The sequence below is a fragment of the Scyliorhinus torazame genome, chromosome 29 (genome assembly GCF_047496885.1).
Source record: "Scyliorhinus torazame isolate Kashiwa2021f chromosome 29, sScyTor2.1, whole genome shotgun sequence".
Taxonomy (NCBI): Eukaryota; Metazoa; Chordata; class Chondrichthyes; order Carcharhiniformes; family Scyliorhinidae; genus Scyliorhinus; species Scyliorhinus torazame.
Window position 1 is genome coordinate 27,514,407 of NC_092735.1, and position 19,853 is coordinate 27,534,259.

General features: G+C 51.2%; 1 protein-coding gene across 5 annotated transcripts in view; it reads right to left on the bottom strand.

The window, feature by feature from the left end:
- Positions 1-11,993: 11,993 nt before the first annotated feature.
- The window catches only part of lrrc4ba (leucine rich repeat containing 4Ba), a 257,493-nt gene continuing 249,633 nt past the window's right edge, over positions 11,994-19,853 (bottom strand). For all 5 annotated transcript variants that reach the window (XM_072492277.1, XM_072492276.1, XM_072492278.1 and 2 more), the window contains exon 2: positions 11,994-14,361. In XM_072492277.1, coding sequence (XP_072348378.1) covers positions 12,344-14,311 — 1,968 coding nt within the window. In that variant the 5' untranslated portion in view covers positions 14,312-14,361 and the 3' untranslated portion in view covers positions 11,994-12,343. The remainder of the gene's footprint in view (positions 14,362-19,853) is intronic.

Consider the following 19,853-nt stretch of genomic DNA (forward strand, 5'->3'; position numbering starts at 1 on the left):
GGACCGTCATACGCGAACGGGGCTTCCGAGCCACACCAGGTGAGCAACAAGGTGCGGAACATCATTCTGCAAGATGTGGGGGGTGGAGGGGGAGTTACCAGAGAGAAATTCCATGTGGGAGTCAGATTGAGAATCTCTATTAGGAGTGCATTAAGGTTTCTGTGTAGACATTGGCGGCACGGTAGCACAGTGGTTCACGCAATTGCTTCACACCAGGGTCCCAGGTTTGATTCCCAGTTTGGGTCACTGTCTGTGCGGACTCTGCACGTTCTCCGCGTGTGTGGGGGTTTCCTCCGGGTGCTCCGATTTCCTCCCACAAGTCCCGAACGACGTGCTTGTCAGGTGAATTGCACATTCTAGGGGCAATTTAGCGTGGCCAATCCACCTACCCAGCACATCTTTGGGTTGTGGGGGCGAGACCCACGCAAACACGGGGAGAATGTGCAAACTCCACACGGACAGTGACCCAGAGCCGGGATCGAACCTGGGACCCTCGGCGCCATGACAACCACTGTGCCACCGCGCTGCCCAATGAATTGGACATTCTGAATTCTCCCTCAGTGTACCCGAACAGGCGCCAGAGTGTGGCGACTAGGGGATTTTCACAGTAACTTCACTGCAGTGTTAATGTAAGCCCCTACCTGTGATACCAATAAACATTATTGTTGTCATTCCTGTGTGGTCTCGGGCCAAACGTTTGCCGCCAAGTTGTCTTAATAGATTGGAAAACTATCACCAGGGAGAGGGGTCAAGTTATACATCTTGTAAGCAACTGAGTTATTGAGAGGAAATCAACTTCCACAGTGGAGGGTAAGGCTAAAAATACATCCACAGGCTGGGAACAGGGCATGCCCTGAAATTCAACTGACCCGAATGACAAAACACCGAGTGACTGCACTGAAAATTTGCAAACCCAATGAGGTCATAGAGCCACTACAGCACAGGAGGCCAATCAGCCCGTCGAGTCCACACTGTTTCTCTGGGGAGCAATCCTGTCACTCTGGCAAATGGACTTGAATTGCACTTCAGTGGGGGCGGGAAGGGGGTTGGGATGGTGAAGCCAGGGGACGGGAGTTTGCCAATTATTCATCCCACTCCCTCTCCCTATTAAAAGTCAATGAAAAGGGAAAAGGGTGGATAGTCAGAGGTTTTTTCCCCGGGGTAGAGGGGTCAATTACTAGGGGGCATAGGTTTAAGGTGCGAGGAGCAAGGTTTAGAGTAGATGTACGAGGGAAGTTTTTTTTACACAGAGGGTAGTGGGTGCCTGGAACTCGCTGCCGGAGGTGGTGGTGGAAGCAGGGACGATAGTGACATTTAAGGGGCATCTTGACAAATACATGAATAGGATGGGAATAGAGGGTTACGGACCCTGGAAGTGTAGAAGATTGTAGTTTAGTCGGGCAGCATGGTCGGCACGGGATTGGAGGGCCGAAGGGCCTGTTCCTGTGCTGTACATTTCTTTGTTCTTTGTTTTGCCACCTCCGGGTTTGTGTCCCTGCCACGCTTGAATATCATCGCAATAAAATCAGATTGACACAGCACCAAATGAGGCCATTCAGCCCATCAAGTCCGCACCAGGAATCTTCCGCACCCGAGCCTCCCAGCCTAATTCCACTCTCTCATCACCCCTTTGGCATTCCTACTTTTTAACAAACGACTTCTTAATTCCCTTTTCATAGAATTTATGGACTGTCGCTTGGTAAAGCACAACTTGAATACCGCTAAAAAGAGAAGACATGTTTCAAACAATCACAACAATTTATACTGCTCGGGAAAGGGAGTGGGGTTGGCTGTGGTGTTTCCATGGAGAAAGCAATAGGGGTCTGGAGGCTCCTCAAGCTCTTTGGCAACTTAAAAAGGTGGCAGGCTTGGACATATCCCTTTTGTTTGCAGAGACTGTGTCCCTTTGAATGAACGAATGAATGAATGTAACTTCTGGCAAGTGTAAACGGGTCACGTTACAAGTTCGACTAATTATCTTAAATTAGCTGTTCGTGTAAGCTGTTAGCACACTTTGGATTGTTCAACAAGTGCTGCCCCATTGCGAAAGCAGATCTAGCATTTTGGTTTGGGCTTTAAAAGTGTGGGCTGGTCGAGTATGGTCCGTACTCTACTTATTACAAACAACCGAGGCAATGTGCTGTTCGAATCGACCAGTCAATCGCTGAGAGGTACGGCCTGCGTATCTGGCGTTGTACGGGCTCTCTGACTCTGCTTCACTAAGGGTTCATGAGAGAGAAGTCCAAGTTCCAACAATCCAGAAACCGCTTCAAATCTTTCTTTCTAGGGCATGTAACAGAAATAAATACACTCACCCTATAGAGGAGGAGTTTGGTTGCCCCACCCTGATTGGCTGAATGGCCTCCTGCTGTTCTGCTTGAGGCTATGAATCATTCATGTTGACTTTGAGGCCTGTTGGGTTGGGTTGGGTTAGGAGACTAGGATGCAGCTTAGCAAAGCCTGGCCGAAAGTTGAGTTCTCCCACTGAAACCTGGGGCAGGATTTTGTGCTTCACCCGGTCAGCACGGGGGTGGACCTGGCAGTTTGGCCAGCTCCATCCGAGCTACCCATCTACAAATACCAATTGAGGCAAGCGAGAGGCCTAACAAGGCTCATTGTCAAGAGGCAGTGAGATTAGGCCACGTGCCTGGAGGGGGTCTCTCAGTGGCAGCTCAGGGTGTTACCACTCCAGGCAGGCTTTGCGGCCTCCCTCACATGACTGGCCATCGTTGAGGCCAAAGGCCGTCCTATGGAGTCGCTTCCCTCGGCCATGATGTCACGGCTACTGAGGCCATTTTATAATTTATGAGTTTGAGAAGTTAGCGAGAGGGAGGTGCACCATTTTCCTCGAGCTGTCGGAATAGTTTCAGCTGAGTTGCAGAAACCCACGGTGCACACACCCAGCTCCTATTTTTGGTACGCCGGTTTGCATCGAACTATTTTGAAACATTCTAAATTAATCCCTGCAAGAGTCTGGTTTGAGATAAATATAGCTGCCCGTTTTGCTCGCAGCCACTCTGTCCTATATCGTGGCTGCAATAATAAGTCATGTTAAGTAGACGCTCCACGGCGTTTCGCCCTTAATCAAAAGAAACATCAGAACCCGAGTGGGGATCCCAGCTCCGAGCGTATCTCTGCTTTGACTCAATGCAACGTAACGTTTATAGAATCACATGGTGCAGGAGGAGGCCATTCTGCCCTTTGCCCATGCCAGCTTTTCGACAGCGCTATCCAATTGGTCCGATTCCCTTATTCTCCCCCCATATTTGAACAAGGGAGATTTTCATTTATGTAGAGCCTACTACGTCCTTGGCTCCTGAACGTGGCCACACAAAGCTGGCTGGAATTTTCCCACAGTCCAAGGATGTGCACGTGACGTGGATTGGCCATGGTGAAACTGCCCCGTAGTGTCCAAAAGGTGAGGTGGGGTTACGGGGATGGGGCGGGGCAGTGTCCCAATTATCTTACGCCTGGTCACACACCCTTCCTTCCGCCTATTCTTCCTCTGCCCGAAGTCCTCAGAATTTTGAATATCCGTCCGACGAAGGTAAGTGACCTCGGGCATTTCCAAAGTCGCTAAGTACTTTTCAAAAGTGGAGTTGCTCTTGTGGTACGGGTACCACGGCAACCAAAATCAGCGCACAGCAAGATCCCACAACGTGAGAACTGACCGTGACGGGATCCGTTTTTAGGCTGGGGGGGTTGGGGGGGGGACTCGCAACTCGGCGCACCACCCGGCCAAGCTGGGTCGAAGTGCCGACCGTGAGGGTGGCCTTGTGGGGTGAGGGCGGAGAGCGGCCACACGGGAACCAGAATGGCCAGCTTCCTCACAACATTTAAGGAGCATTTAGATGAGCACTTTGAAATGCCGTAGCGACAAGGCTACGGAGCAGGTGCTGGAGAATGGGCACAGGATAGGTGCTCGATGGCCAGCATAGACATCATGGGCCGAAGGGCCTCTTATAACTGTATAATTCTGTGACTTCTGCAAACCGGGTTTTGTTCCACTATTCAATTAGATTGTGGGGACTGATCCGAATCTTCCTTACCTCCATATATTAGCCATGGTCTCCTGTCATTTACCGAACAATTATCTATCAATCCCAATTTTGATCCACTCCTCTTCCCACCACCTTCAGCTTCAACAGTTTTCGGGGGAAGTGAGCTCCAGATCCCCGCTACCCCTTTGCGAAGAAGTGCTTCCCGACATCACCCTGGAATTACCAGGCTCGAATCTTAACCCACCCTCCCTTGCTCTCAGGACACCTCCTCCATCAGAGGAAATAGCTTTTCTGTGTCCATCCTATCAACTCGTAGAATAATTTTAATTGCCTCAGGGAGGTCACTCCTCAATTTTCTGGACTCAAATGAATACAATCCTACTTGATGTCTTAACCCCGTTCCCCACCCGGCGTTAGTTTTAACCCGAATACTTTTACCCCTTTGTACTACACACCCCCCCCCCCCCCCCACCTTTCAGTTAAAAGTGGCCGAGTGGTATTGTCACTGGACTAGTAATCCAGAGACAATGGGAAATGGTCTGGGGTCTCTGGTTCGAATCCCACCACGGCTATCGGTAAAATTTGAATTCAATAAAGGTCTTGAATTAAAAGTGTCGTCAAAGCCCCTCTGGTTCACGCATCTCCTTCAGGGAAGGATATCTACCCGGTCTGGCCTACATGTGACTCCAGACCCACACAGGGAGGGGGTTGGCTCTTAACCCCCGCAAAATAAAAGCCCAGCGAGCCACTCAGTTTGGGGGCAACTAGGGATGGGCGACAAATGCTGGCCCAGGCAGCGACGCCCACATCCCAAGGACGAATAAACAAAATAAAAACTCCACTGTCCCTTCCAATCCTTTTTCGAACCTGCCCATCAGATTTCGGTAACATCCGTAGTTGGGATCCTAAATTTATTTCCTCCTTCACCGTTTTGGAAAATATTCTGATCTGTCTTTCTGAGGTTCAAAGGTCCCTCGACCCAAAATGAACTCCACCAGTTTTTTCAGCCCATCAATGTTACTTTGCAACGTTCTGCCCGTATCTACCCTTTGCCAACCAACTTGCTGCCATGGTTGGACTATCTGCCCCCCCCCCCCCCCCAATTCATTTGCCTCAGTTTTTTTTTATTTTGATGCAGCGGAACGTTGAGGCTCCAGTGCAGATTCCTGGGGCACCGCTAATCATATCCTGGCACAGTGGTTAGCACTGCTTCCTCACAGCGCCAGGGCCCCGGGTTCGAATCCGGCCTTGGCCGACTGACCGTGTGGGGGTTCCGCCTTTCCCCTCATGGCTGCGTGGATTTCCTCCCACAGTCCAAAAGATGCGGCAGGTTAGGTGGGGTCATGAGGATAGGGTGGGGGAGTGGGCCTCGGCAGGGTGCTCTTTCAGAGGGTTGGTGCAGAGTCGATGGGACGAATGGCCTCCTTCTGCGCTCCAGGGGTTCCATATCTTCTATCTCTTAATCAAGCGGCTACGCAAATGAACAAGTTGCCTCTTATCCCAAACTCTCTCACCTTTGTCAACAGTCTTTCATGTGGAACTTTATCACGTGCTCTCTGGGGGTTCGGATAAATGACATTTGTCGCGCTTATTGACATATTTTTTTCTTTATCCATTCACAGGGTGTAGGAGTCACTAGCGAGGCCAGCATTTGTTCCCCATCCCTAACTGCCCTCGTCATTTCTGTGGGTCTAGAGTCACATTTGGGCCAGGCCAGATAAAGGTGGCAGATTTCCTTCCCTAAACGGCAGCAGTGAACCAGATGGGTTTTTACAGCAACCGATGGCAGCTTCAAGATCATCAGATGGGCCGAAAGACCTCCTTCTGCATTGTAGGGATTCTATGATTGCATTATAACCCAGACCCATTCCCGGAATTTACATTCCCGCCAGCTGCTATGGTGGGATTTCAACCCGTGGCCCCAGAGCATTTACCTGGGCCTCTGGGCTTCCTGTCTAATGATATGACCACTACGCCATCATTGGCCCCCTTTCTCCAAATAAAAATCTAGGTTTGTTAAAACATGTCTTAACTTTTACAAAGCCATTCCAACTCTCTCTGTCCTGTTCCTCTTTCTAGACTTGCTCAGCCAATCTGGGACGAGTTTTGGTGATGGAGGTGGGGGCGCGAGTTGGGAAACGCCCGCATTTGCCGGACACGTCTCGGTTACAAGTGCTCCGAAACGTATGATTTTCACTCCGGAGGAACCAGGTGTAGGATGGAGTCGGGGCCCCTCGATCTTGAAAGCAGAGTGCAGCTGGCCACCGAGGTGGGTGAGTGCTGGGGTGGGATGGTAAGAAGGCCTGCCTCAGTCCGCTGGGATTCAGAAGTTGTCAGGCCCTCTAGTCCTCACATTGCATCACCCCCCACTCTTACCCAACCCCCACAGCCCTTCATGCCCTCCATGACAACGCAATCCCACCTCATGCCCCACACCAATCCCCCCCTTGCTCCCTGTACCCTCATTGCCACCACCGTAGACACTCACCCAGTATGCACCGTGGGCAGACCTCAGGGCCCATGTGGAGATAAAAGGTAAACTTCTAACAATCACATATGGCTCTCACACCCAAATTCCTGATAGTTAAAATACCTCCTAATCATAAAGCCCATTCAAATACTTTAGATCACCTCAAGTGATTAATATCTTATAAAAACTAACTTCTATTCAGGCCCCACATTAGAAACAACTAATCCTTCAATAAACTCTTTCGCTGTTATTTAAAATGTGAACGTTGAATCATCTGCTTAGATAATTGTAGCTTTTGAAACTCATAATTATACGCCTTGAGAAATGTCAACAAAGAACTCTATTGAAATTGCATGATCCAATGCTACTTTTCCCCCTAACCTGTCCCTGTCAATCAAAGCAGTCCAGCAGAGAAACTCTTACTGGCCACTGAAGCCTGTTTTTGTTTGAAGTTTAAAGAGCGGGAGATTTAAAAAACTTTAGACCGTGACAGTGATACGACCTTACCTGCCTTTCAAGAGTGTTTCGCATCTGCTCCATCAGTTCATGATTCCCACACTGTGGATTAAGGCCCTTGCAACAGCTAAAGAAATGCGGTCTGTTTCAACTCTCAATTAATTTCAACAGGCCCACCAGACTCTTGAATCATGGTTGTATGAATCATGCCCCACCCCCCATCTCCTGTACCTGCAAAAAGGTTCCCGCCAGAAATGGTGGTGGGATTTCTGAATCCGGGTCCCACTTGGGATGTCTTTCCAAATCTGCAAAAATCCAGTGGGACCTCTGTCCGTGAGGATTCTAATAACAGCAGAAGTGAGGCTAGTGCCCATCAGCTTTCTAATTTGCCCTTGCTGAAAAGAGGCTCATGTTCCTGAAGTTTTACTTTTTTCACTCGACAGGAACAATGCAAGAATGTCAAATTGCAAAGGATCACAACAATTTATACCACAGGAGAAAAGGGGACTGATTGGTTGGCAAGTCGACTCTGATTGGCTGGGACGTTGCCATGGTGAAGGCAATGGGAAACTACAGGCTCCCCCAAGATCCTGGTTAGCTCAAGAAAAAGGTGCAAGGTTTGGACCTGACCTTTGTTTACAGAGAATGAGTCCCTGTGTATGAATGGATGTCACTTCTAGCAAGTGTAAATGAGCCTCAATAAGAGATCGACTGATTATCTTAAAATAATTGTTAGTATAGCTACCAGCACACTCGGGAGTGTTCGGCAAGTGCTGCCTAATCACGCGATCACATCAAGCAGAAGTGACATTGGCGATCTTCCAACATAATTCCTGAATTAAGGGAATTTTGGGAAGGTCACGACTAAAAGCCTATGTATTTTCCTCACTTACTTCTTCTAATACCCTCGAGTGGGAACTGGAGATTTGTCAATCTTAAGTCCCATTATTTCCACCATTACAGCGTTGTTTACTTCTAGTAAATCTTGGAAGTCCCTCAGTTTGATTTTCCTTGCACAGCAGGTCACTTCTCCTCACTGTTCACTGTGAGGACCAATTTATAAAATGCTTGCAAAATGGAAATTGCTGCGTGGCATTAATAATAATTAAGCAGAATATTGTGAATTTTGTGTTTTGTGGAAACAAAGGAGCTCGTTGTGGAAAGTCACTAACAACTACTAACCTCATTCTGAATTGTTTTGCCCAATGTGATGGCAATGATTAATTGACATCATTATATATAGTACGGTAAGCCTGGCTTATTGTATTTTCTTTTATTAATTTAGGCCTTTTGCGTATCTTATTTAGGCTTTGTTTTGGCACAACAAATTTATCACTGCCTGGAGCTGGCAGTGCATTCTGGGACACAGGGAGGCCATTTTGGAGAGTCACAAAAGAGATTTGGGTATTAAATTTAATCGAAAACCCTTTCAATCTATAACATAACACTTGTAAAAGTAACAGCTGGTTGATAACAGCAGTATGTCTTCACCGACAAACATTTTTTCTTTTTTTTTTAACTCAATTCAGAGAATACAGTTGTATGGTTCTGTACAAATTTCTCAAGTTTAACATCATGTATGACATTCAGTAGAAATGTAGGGAAATCGTGTGTTATTAGACAGTGCAAAGGATGCGGAACACTCGACGTGTTACTCCCCCTGTTGGGAACTCCTGCCTGTTTGGTTGGGCTGAGTCGGGTGGGGGGGGGGGGGGGGTGAAAGAGGGATGGGGAGGTGAAGGTGAGGGGGTGGGGTAGGGGAGGGGGCGGAAGGGTGTTGCCGGGGTGGGGTGGGTGGAGAAAAGAATGGACAATAAATGGGGAAGGGATGTAAACGTAACTAAGCTTCAATGCTGAACTGTGCGCACAAGAGCTTCACGCACGGCAGCTCACGCCCAACCATGGCCTTGATGGTGGGGCAGCGGGCTAGGCCATCTTGAGGCCCTCGATCCCCGTAGCCCCTTCAAAGAATGCCCCAGCAGCACAGCCATTGTTCGAGGGTCTGCATATCCTGAATCCGTTCCTGGTCTATCCTCAGGATAGTGCGCATTTCCACTTCAAACTAGAATTCAGGATCCTCTCAGGCGGCAACACAATTGCTACAATCAGAGCTGCGGGATGGGATTATTGCTAAAATGCAAACATCCTGTTTGTACAAATCAATATCCATTTCCTCCCAATTTCCCCCGATGGTTTAGGCTGCTTTTGATTCCGAACGAGACCTGGCTCTCTGCGGCCCCCTCCCCCACCCTCCGAGTGTCTTCCACTCTTAGGCTCCTGACTCGCCGTAGGCCCCAGGCCTCGCGGAGGACGGTCCCCGTGGGGAGTCTTCCTCGTGCTCCAGCGTCAGCCTGTCTCCTTTTCGGAGGGCGGGTGAGGGTGAACCTCGATCCATGTCGAGACGAGGTTTCGGGAATCCTAAGGAAACTGGGAAACCAGTGGCGTTTGGCAAGACTGGACAGGCCCACCCTGAATGGGTTTTCCTGTCTTTGAATAACGTTTTGTCACCCATCACATTTCACAGTAAGATAATACTGGAGGAGATCAGATAGCCGCCTTTCTCTTTTTGTTTTACATATATCAACCTCAAGACAAACTTTAAAAATACTGAAGAATCATAAAAGGAGGGATTCAGTGGTCTTCATACCTTTGATGTTGATAATATTAGCTTTACCTAATAATATTCGTCAAGAAAATAAACTGTCCAAGGGATGATTGCTCTGAATTCTTTGGGCCCCGTACCTAACTCTTAATTATCTTGCCTTGTTGAGGAAGAGTTAAAAAGGGTTAAGGAAAAAAAGAATGATGGAAATGGATTAATCGGAGTGAAACGCTGGCTTGCTCCCCCCCCCACCACCCCGCCCCCTCCGTTCCACCAACCCCAGGGCCACTGAGCCCTACCCACCCTTCCTCGATCGGGAGGCAGGTACTGAAGTCTGGGAGAGCTGGGAGGGAAGTAGCCAAGAGGCCTGAGGTCGGGAAATTGGGTTCACCACACTCGATGCAGCCCCCGACTAAAGGGTTGAGGTTCACGGTAGAACGGGCACTGTAGCGCCCGGGCCAATCCCTGCTCCCACTTCTCTGCCTTGCCCTACAGAGTGGGGTTGTTGACAAACGAACAAGAAGGAGCCCCCATTACACTGGACCATTAGAGAAAAAAAACGACTCGCGTCAGACGTAACCTTTTGTCATAATGAGTTCGAAACGTGCGTGACCCGCTCCCCTTCCTTCTGAGAGGAACCCGCATTTCTCACAACCCAACATCCAAATCCGGCGTTCCGCCATGTCCTCTTGCAGCCGTAAATGTCGCTCGGGACGGGTTGCGCTCAGTCGCAAGGGTCGAATCGAGGCCTTGCAGTCTATCTGTAAAAATGGGCGTTGGATAAATTGGTTGAGACTCATCCTCGGGTCCCAGAGCTCTACGGGCAGCGCGGTCACATGTCTCGAAGGGAAAAGACAGGAAGGCCCAAGAAATGTCACCAAAAGGTCTGTCATTGGCTACTTCCTGAAAGAAACCCACTGCAGCTCCCCCCCCACCCTCCAAGGTTTCAGAGCCACTCCCACCCTCCCCTCCCCCACCTCCTCCCCACCCTTCCCCATAAGACCATGAAGCCTTCCGTGTGATAATCTCCAATAAAGTCTTGGACTTATTTCCATCAGATTAGCTGAATTTAGCAACACTGTTCTTCCATAGCTTTGCACCGCAGAAACCCTGACGTCGGTTCCCCACTTGCCACACGGGTTTTCAGTACATCCAAGGCCGCCACTTCCCCCTGAAGCATCCACGGACAGACCGCCGGAGGGCGATCTTGGAATCTGACTCGTTTGCATAACACAAATGGAAATGCATCAGCGTCTGGCCGGGCTAAGACGCTACCGGGCCTCCTGATTTCCCGTGATGATTATCTCACATGTCTCGGTTAGATGTGCACTGGCCTCTTGAATTTTGGGGTCATTTGGAAGGTCAGCCAGGTTATTCACTGGTGATTGTGAATGGCTGCAATCCGGAGGGAAGAGTCAGGAAAGTAGATAGTGAAATGGGATGTGAAGAGGCAACGCTGGCTTCGACTTGTGGGACACTGCAAATGGCTGCCAGGCTGGACAGGGTAGAGTCAGAATGTGGGACTGATTGGACACTGCAAATGGCTGCCAGTCTGGACAGGATAGAGTCAGAATGTGGGATTGATGGGACACTGCAAATGGCTGCCAGTCTGGACAGGATAGAGTCAGAATGTGGGATTGATGGGACACTGCAAATGGCTGCCAGTCTGGACAGGATAGAGTCAGAATGTGGGATTGATGGGACACTGCAAATGGCTGCCAGTCTGGACAGGTTAGAGTCAGAATGTGGGACTGATGGGACACTGCAAATGGCTGCCAGTCTGGACAGGATAGAGTCAGAATGTGGGATTGATGGGACACTGCAAATGGCTGCCAGTCTGGACAGGACAGAGTCAGAGTGTGGGACTGATGGGACACTGCAAATGGCTGCCAGTCTGGACAGGATAGAGTCAGAATGTGGGACTGATGGGACACTGCAAATGGCTGCCAGTCTGGACAGGATAGAGTCAGAATGCGGGACTGATGGGACACTGCAAATGGCTGCCAGTCTGGACAGGATAGAGTCAGAATGTGGGATTGATGGGACACTGCAAATGGCTGCCAGTCTGGACAGGACAGAGTCAGAGTGTGGGACTGATGGGACACTGCAAATGGCTGCCAGTCTGGACAGGATAGAGTCAGAGTGTGGGACTGATGGGACACTGCAAATGGCTGCCAGTCTGGACAGGTTAGAGTCAGAATGTGGGACTGATGGGACACTGCAAATGGCTGCCAGTCTGGACAGGATAGAGTCAGAATGTGGGATTGATGGGACACTGCAAATGGCTGCCAGTCTGGACAGGATAGAGTCAGAGTGTGGGACTGATGGGACACTGCAAATGGCTGCCAATCCGGACAGGATAGAGTCAGAATGTGGGATTGATGGGACACTGCAAATGGCAAAGTTGAGCAAACGGGCCATTGGAAACAATGCAAATGATAGCCCAGTGAGGAAATGGACCTGCAGAGAGAGGGAGGGACAGAGAGAGAAGGAGAGAGAGAAGGAGAGAGAGAGAAAGAGAGGGAGAGAGAATGCAAATGATTGCCGGCCTAGCCTGGGACTGTGGGTCCATTTGTAGAAGTCAGTAAAGTGGACTGATTGACAGCTACACACCTTAATCTGCCAAACCAGTAATTCGGGGGAAGAGGGTGGGATGGGAAGGGTGATGGGGGTGGCGGATCGGAGGGGGCGAGAGTTGGAGGTGCAATAAAACGTTCAGTTCTGCGGCCAGCTACTCATTCCCCTTCGCTGTGTTTTTAAAAAAATGTATCTTTTCCACTTAAGCATCGAGTTGAGAGACCAGCGGCTCCGCCACTAAATCTGCGTCTCTTGCACGTTCTCTTTTGAGCTGGATTTAAAGAGTAGCGGTTCGTGCACAGAGTTGTGAAGCGGGTTTTTGGTGCAGTTCAGGGCGCCGCCTCCTCCCCCGACACCGGCAGCGGTGGTGTTATTGTTGTAGTGGGCCTTGTAGGCCGTGTAGTGGTTGAGATGCTCGTGGTCGACGGCCGGGAGGGTCAGGCAGCTGTCGCCGGGCGTGGCCTCCGCCATGTCGTCCTCCACGTTGATGATCTCGATGGTGCGGGTCTGGCCGTGGTGCTTGTGGAGTTGGTGCTGCTTGCGCAGCTTGTAGAAGATGATCAGCATGACGGCGGCCATGAAGGTGATGGCGACGAAGCAGCCGATGATGATCTTGGTGGTCTTCATCACGTCATCCAGGCCCGCCATGATGTTGTCGGTCATCTCCGTGGTGATGGGCACCGTGAAGGCCTTCTCGGTGGACTTGGTGCTGCGGGGGGTGAGGGAGGTGGTGGAGTACGGCGTCTCCCAGTGGCCGGAGGGGGTAGGCCCAGGCTCGCGCTCTGTCGACTTGGGCTCGTCCACCACCTCTACCGTCTCCACCGTCACCGTGGTGAAGTAACTGTAGCTGTTGCTGCTGTCCACGGCCGAGACGTTGAGGGTGGCCGAGGCAGTGGCGTTGCCGGCAGAGTTACTGACCAGGCAGGTGTACAGGCCTGTGTCCTGCACCGTCACGTTGGTGAAGTTGAGCGTGCCGTCGTGCAGCACCGAGATACGCACCCGGTACGAGCCGTGGGTCATCAGCGTGCCGTTGGGGGTCATCCAGTTGACCGAGGTCATAGAGGTGGCCGCCCGGCACTTGAGCTCGGCCGCCATGCCCTCGGTCACGTTGAGGTCGGTGGGGGGCTCGACAATGACAGGCGCGTAGCACGTGAAGTGGCTCTGGTCCAGCTCGCCGATGTAGCGGGCCTTCAGGTTGGGCGGCGAGTGGCAGCGGGCGCAGCAGGTGGTGTTGCTGGGCACCGTCTCCTTGAGCCACCAGCTGAGCCACAGGACGTCACAGTTGCAGTGCCACGGGTTGTGATTGAGGTGGACCCGTTCCAGCCGGTGCAAGGGCGTGAACAGGTCGTGGGGCAGCGACGTCAAGTTGTTGTGCGACAGGTTGAGCTCCTCCAGTGACTGGAGGTCATCAAAGGCGTTGCGCTCTATCAGTTGAATCTGGGCGTGCATGAGCCACAACTTGCGCAGGTTGGTGAGGCCCTGGAAGGAGCCAGGCTGGATCGCCTCCAGCCGGTTGCCCGACAGCTCCAACTCCTCCAGCTTGATGAGGGGCGTGAGGTTGGGGATCTCCACCAAGTTGCACATTCCCAGGTTGAGGTACCTCAGGTTGATCAGCCCCTCGAAGGCCGCGTCGGAGATGTACTCCAGCTTCTTCAGCTCGCCCAGGTCCAGGCGCCGCAGCGAGGGCACCCGGTTGAAGGCGTAGGACGGGATGCTCTCGATGGGATTGTTCCTCAGCCAAAGTTCCCGAAGCTTCGACAGATACTCAAAGGCCCCGCTGGGCACGGTGGTGAGCCGGTTGTCAAAGAGCTCCAGCGTGTTGAGGTTGGTGAGACCATTGAAGGCACCGACCTCCACTTGCCGAATCAGATTCTTGCTCAGCTGCAGGATCTCCAGGTGTCGCAGCTGCTTGAAGGTGTCCGCCTTGATGACCTGGATAATGTTCTCCTGCAGGTTAAGGTAACGGGTGTTGGTGGAGATGCTGTCAGGGACCTCCCGCAGCTCGTAGCGGGTACAGATCACCTTGCTAAACTGGTTGCTGCAGGAACAGCCCTTGGGGCAAACGTGAGACTGGACCACCCCACTCAGTAGTGACAAAGTCCAAAGGGTCAAAACTACGAAACGGCTAACAGTCCTGCCAACGTTGAATCTCATCCTCTGTGTTCGATATGCCTTCATCATCATCATCATCATCATCGCTTCCATTCATAATTTATCAATGATTCTTGGCCAAACCATCCAGATCTCTCTGTGGGCTGAAAGAGAGAGGGGCGTTAAAGAAGATCATTTTAGCGAGGCACACATTTTAACATGACAGACATTAGATGCTCTCGGTGTAGTCCATGCACAGTGGTCATGGAATAGGAGGAGGCCATTCAGCCCCTCGATCCTGCTCCATCATTCAACGTGATCATGGCTGGTCTTTGACCTAAGGCCACATTTTGCCCCACATTCCTCAATACCGACTGGGTAACAAAAATCTATCGATCGGCGGTCAAAAACTAACAATTGATTGATTGTTGTTTGCCGAAGAATGTTGTAACTCACAGAATTTCACCCCTGCAAAGTTCTGGCTCTCGGTTTTAGGCTATGGGTGGGATTCTTTGCTCCTACCGAAGACATTGGGCTGTTGAATGGCTCGCTACGTTTTCCACAGGGAGGGTCCCAGCCTAGACACCTCAACCAGTGGAAATAGTTTCTCTCTGTCTGCCCCATCTGTTCTTCATTTGGCTTGAAAACTTCAATTAAATAGTCCCTTACCGTTCTAAATTCCAGATAATCCAACCCTAACTTGTTTTGTCTCTCCTGAGGCTTAATCCTTAGCGTCCAGCTTTCATTCTGGTAAATTTGGCCCATCAAGTCTGCACCCACTCTCTGAAAGAGCACCCTACCTAGGCCCACTACCCCGCTCTATCCCTGTAAGCTCATCTATCTTGCACACCCCTGGACACTAAGGGGCAATTTAGCATGACCAATCCACTAGGTGCCCCCTTCATTTCCCTTCATGCTTAAATGCATCTCTGCACTGCACTCCCTCCCATGGCCAACAGACAAAGAACATTCTAGATTTCATGATGCTTTGTATGAAAAGGTGCTTCCTGACATCACCCCCGTATGGTCTGGCTCTAATTTTAAGGTTAACCCCATCCCCAAGTTCAAGTCTCCCCCAACCAGAGGCAAGAGATTCCTCGATCGACCCGATTGACTCTGAGCAGAATTCCCCAGTCCCGCCAAAGTTGCTCGCCCGTGCCGCTGTCGGGGACCCTGCAATGAGGGTCAGCCTCCGGCAGGACTGGAGGATCACGCCGAGAGGAAGGGCTGGCGAATTCCACGCTCCGTCTTAAAACACCTGTCCAGGTGTTCAAACTCCTGCTCTTTACCATCTGCCACTGGGGCATGGTGGAAGGATTTGGAGGTTAACACTCAACCTGTCTGGCCACGTTTTGAATGTGCCTGGAGTGGGACTCAGGCTCAGAACGTCTGGCTCAAAGACAGGGACGCTAATCACTGCGCACCCCCTTCAGTAGCACAACCACCGCACTGTAGCATTTACTGATAATCATGCACTGACGATGTTAGCACACCGGTAATGGGACAAAACTAGTAATCCAGAAGCCTGGACTAATGCTCCCGAGGGAAGGAAGCCTTGTTGCACAGTAGTAGTGTCCCTACCTCTGGGCCAGGCGCTCCAGGCACGAGACCTACACCAGGACATGTTGGCCATAGAAGGAACATTCATTTTGTTTTATAAATTTAGAATATTGATGCGCAATCAATTACTCTCGAGACAAGGTGAGTCATAACTAATAGGCTTTAATCTGCTAGAACTCTTCCCCAGCAGCTTCGATACAGAAAGTGAAGGCTGCTGGGACGGCATCGGTTCTTATACTCCGCCTCTCAGGGCGGAGCTATGTACATCAGCCAATGGTAGACTCCTGGGTCTAGCCAATGGTCATCCACCTCTCAGGTACCGCAATACCTGGTATTACCACAAGTACACAATTATTTTTTTCCCCAATTAAGGGGTAATTTAGCGTGGCCAATCCACCTACCCTGCACATCTTTGGGTTGTGGGGGTGAGACCCACGCAGACACGGGGAGAATGTGCAAACTCCACACCGACTGTGACCCGGGGCCGGGATCGAACCCGGGTCCTGGGCGCCGTGAGGCAGCAGTGCTAACCGCCGCGCCACCGTGTCACCCTATGGAAGGAACGTTCGTAACAATTAGCTCGGGAACCCTTCCACCACTTCCCGCACCATTCCCCAAAGGATTAAAAGAAAAACTGGGTGTGAAGAAATGCGGCGAAAAATACTTCAGGAACACCAAATTCCCCCACCACCCCCTTAATCTTCGATATTCAAGGGAATGCAAGTCTGGCCTCTCTCCATAACTTTTAATCACTTTAGTCCCTGGAAAGCAGTAAAACCAGGGACGGCAGGGCGGCGCAGTGGTTAGCACTGCTGGCTCACGACGCTGAGGACCCGGGTTCGATCCCGGCCCCGGGTCACTCTCCGTGTGGAGTTTGCACATTCTCCCCGTGTCTGCGTGGGTCTCACCCCCACAACCCAAAAGATGTGCAGGGCAGGTGGATTGGCCACACTAAATTACCCCTTAATTGGGGGAAAAAATGTATTGGGTAATCTAAATTTTTAAAAAAATAATGCAATAAACCATGCAGCCATCAGAGCAACTCGTTCATCCCATATCTATGTGATTAACGTTTTTTTAAAATCAATACCAAAGTCTAACAAGGTGAAATAATTGCCAACAGTAACCAGTAAAATGGGGAGTATGCAGACGACATGGCTGCTCATGTTCGAGGGAGCAGTTCAGAAACCTGCTCTACAGCGTCGCCTAGTGGCCAGCGTTTGCCACCTTTTTCTGCTCCAGCTTCAAAACTCTACATCACCGTGGCTTTTATTAGACAGGATTCGGGGGAATTTAAGAACAACCATTGCAATTCCCTGGGAACGCAGTTAAAAAAAAAAAAAATCGCTCTTGAGATAGGGCGGTAGAGCCACAGAGTCTTACAGCAGAGAAAGAGGCTATTCGGCCCATCGTGTCTGCGGCGGCCATCAAGCGCCCATTTGTTCTCACCCCGTTTTCCAGCACTTTGTCTGTAGCCTTGTATGAAATGCTTTGGCGTTTCAAGTGTTCATCTAAAATGCTTCTTAAACCCCTGGCTCTGGCACTGAGGGAGCCGAGGAACTGGAGGGGGTTGGTGCGGGGTGGGGAGGAGCAGAGGGTGTCGCTCTACGCGGACGACTTGCTGCTATATGTGGCGGACCCGGTGGGGGGAATGCCGGAGGTAATGAGGATCCTCAGGGAGTTCGGGGATTTCTCGGGGTACAAGCTCAACCTGGGGAAGAGCGAGTTGTTCGTGGTTCACCCAGGGGGCCAGGCGAGGGGGATTGGCGAGCTCCCACTAAAAAGGGCGGAGAGGAGCTTCAGGTATTTGGGGGTCCAGGTGGACAGGAGCTGGGGGGCCCTGCAACGACTTAATTTCACGAGGCTGGTGGAGCAAATGGAGGAGGATGGAGGAGGAGTTCAAGAGGTGGGACGCGTTGCCGCTGTCCCTGGCGGGTAGGGTGCAGTCAGTCAAGTGACGGTGCTCCCAAGGTTTTTGTTCCTGTTCCAGTACCTCCCCATTCTTATCCCGAAGGCCTTCTTTAGGCGGGTCAACAGGAGCAGAACGGGGCTTGTGTGGGCGTGAGGGACTCTGAGGGTGAGAAGGGTGTTCCTGGAGCGGAGTAGAGATAGGGGGGGAACTGGCGCTGCCCAACCTCTGTGGGTGCTACTGGGCTGCCAATGCTGTGATGGTGCGCAAGTGGGTGATGGAGGGGGCTGCATGGAAGAGGTTGGAGACGGCGTCTTGTGAGGGTACGAGTCTGGAGGTGTGGGCAACGGCGCCGCTGCCGCTCCCTCCAATGAGGTGTACCACGAGCCCGGTGGTGGCGGCTACCCTCAAAATCTGGGGGCAATGGAGGCGACACAGGGGGTAAGTGGGGGCCTCGGTGTGGACCCCGATACGGGGGAACCACCGGTTTGTCCCAGGGAGAATAGATGGAGGGTTTTCGGGTTGGCACAGGGCAGGGATAAGAAGGTTGGGGGATCTGTTTGTGGATGGGAAGTTTGCGAGCCTGGGTGAGCTGGAGGAGAAGTACAGGTTCCCCCCCGGGGAACACCTTTAGGTATCTACAGGTAAGGGCGTTTGCCAGACGTCAAGTGGTGGAATTCCCGCTGCTGCTGCCACGCTCGGTACAGGACAGGGTGCTCTCGGGGGTGTGGGTTGGAGAGGGGAAGATCTCGGCAACATACCAGGTGATGCAGGAGGAGGAGGAGGCTCAGTGGAGGAGCTGAAAGGTAAGTGGGAGGAGGAGTTGGGGGAGGAGATCGTTGAGGGGACGTGGGCAGATGCCCTTGGGAGGGTGAACTCTTCCTCTTTGTGCGCGAGGCTCAGCCTCATACAGCTTAAGATGCTGCACGGGGCACACATGACCAGGACAAGGATGAGCCGGTTTTTGGGGGGTGAGGACAGGTGTGTTAGGTGCTCAGGGAGCCCAGCAAACCACACCCATATGTTTTGGGCATGCCCAGCGCTGGAGGAATTTTGGAAGGGCGTAGCGAGGACGGTGTCGAGGGTGGTAGGATCCAGGGTCAAACCGGGCTGGGGGCTCGCAATATTTGGGGTTGCGGGGAGCCGGGAGTGCAGGGGGCGAAAGAGGCCGGTATTCTGGCATTTGCGTCCCTGGTAGCCCGGCGAAGGATTCTTCTTCAGTGGAAGGATGGACGGCTCCCAAGCGTGGAATCCTGGATCAACGACATGGCGGGGTTTATTAAATTGGAGAAATTTGCCTTAAGGGGATCGGTGCAAGGGTTTTTCAGGTGGTGGCAACCGTTCTTGGACTTCCTGGCAGAACGGTAGACATTGGTCAATGGCAGCAGCAGCCCGGGGAGGAGGGGGGTGGGTTCTATTTTATTTTTGTTTGTCTATACTGGGGGATCTGAGGGGGTGTATATATTTGCTATGTTTGCTATGTGTTAATTCGGGGTGTTAATTTATTATTTATATATAGGGGAGGGGGGCACGGGGTTGTTTTGTTTTGTATTTAATTCTATTGGGTTCCTTTTACATTTTGTTGTTGATATTTTGTGAAAACTTTAATAAAAATTATTTTTTTAAAAATAAAAATAAAATGCTTCTTAAATGTTGTGAGGGTTCCCGCCTCTATCACCCTTTCAAGCAGCGAGTTCCAGATTCCCACCACTCTCTGCGCGAGAGTATACAAATGCCCTATGAATCCCCAGCCTCTTACCTTAAATCCATGCCCCCTGGTCATTGACCCCTCCGCTAAGGGCAAAAGTTTCTTCTTATCTAACCTATCTATGTCCCTCATAATTTTGTACACCTCAATCAGGTCCCGCTCACCCTCCGTCTTCTCTGCTCTAAGGAGAACAACCTCAGCCTAACTAGCCCCACCTTGTGGGAAGGACCGGCATTTATTGCCCTTGAGCAGGTGATGGGGAGCTACCTACAACCGAGTGCTTCGCTCGGCCATTTCAGAGAGGGGAGGTTAAGAGTCAACCACATCGCTACGTGGGTCTGGAGTCACGTGTAGGCCAGACCGGGTGAAGACAGCAGATTTCCTTCGCTGATGGACATTAGTGAACCAGATGGTTTTTAAAAAAACTATTAATTCAACAGTTTTTCCGGTCATCGTTGCTGAGGCTAGCTTTAAGTGCC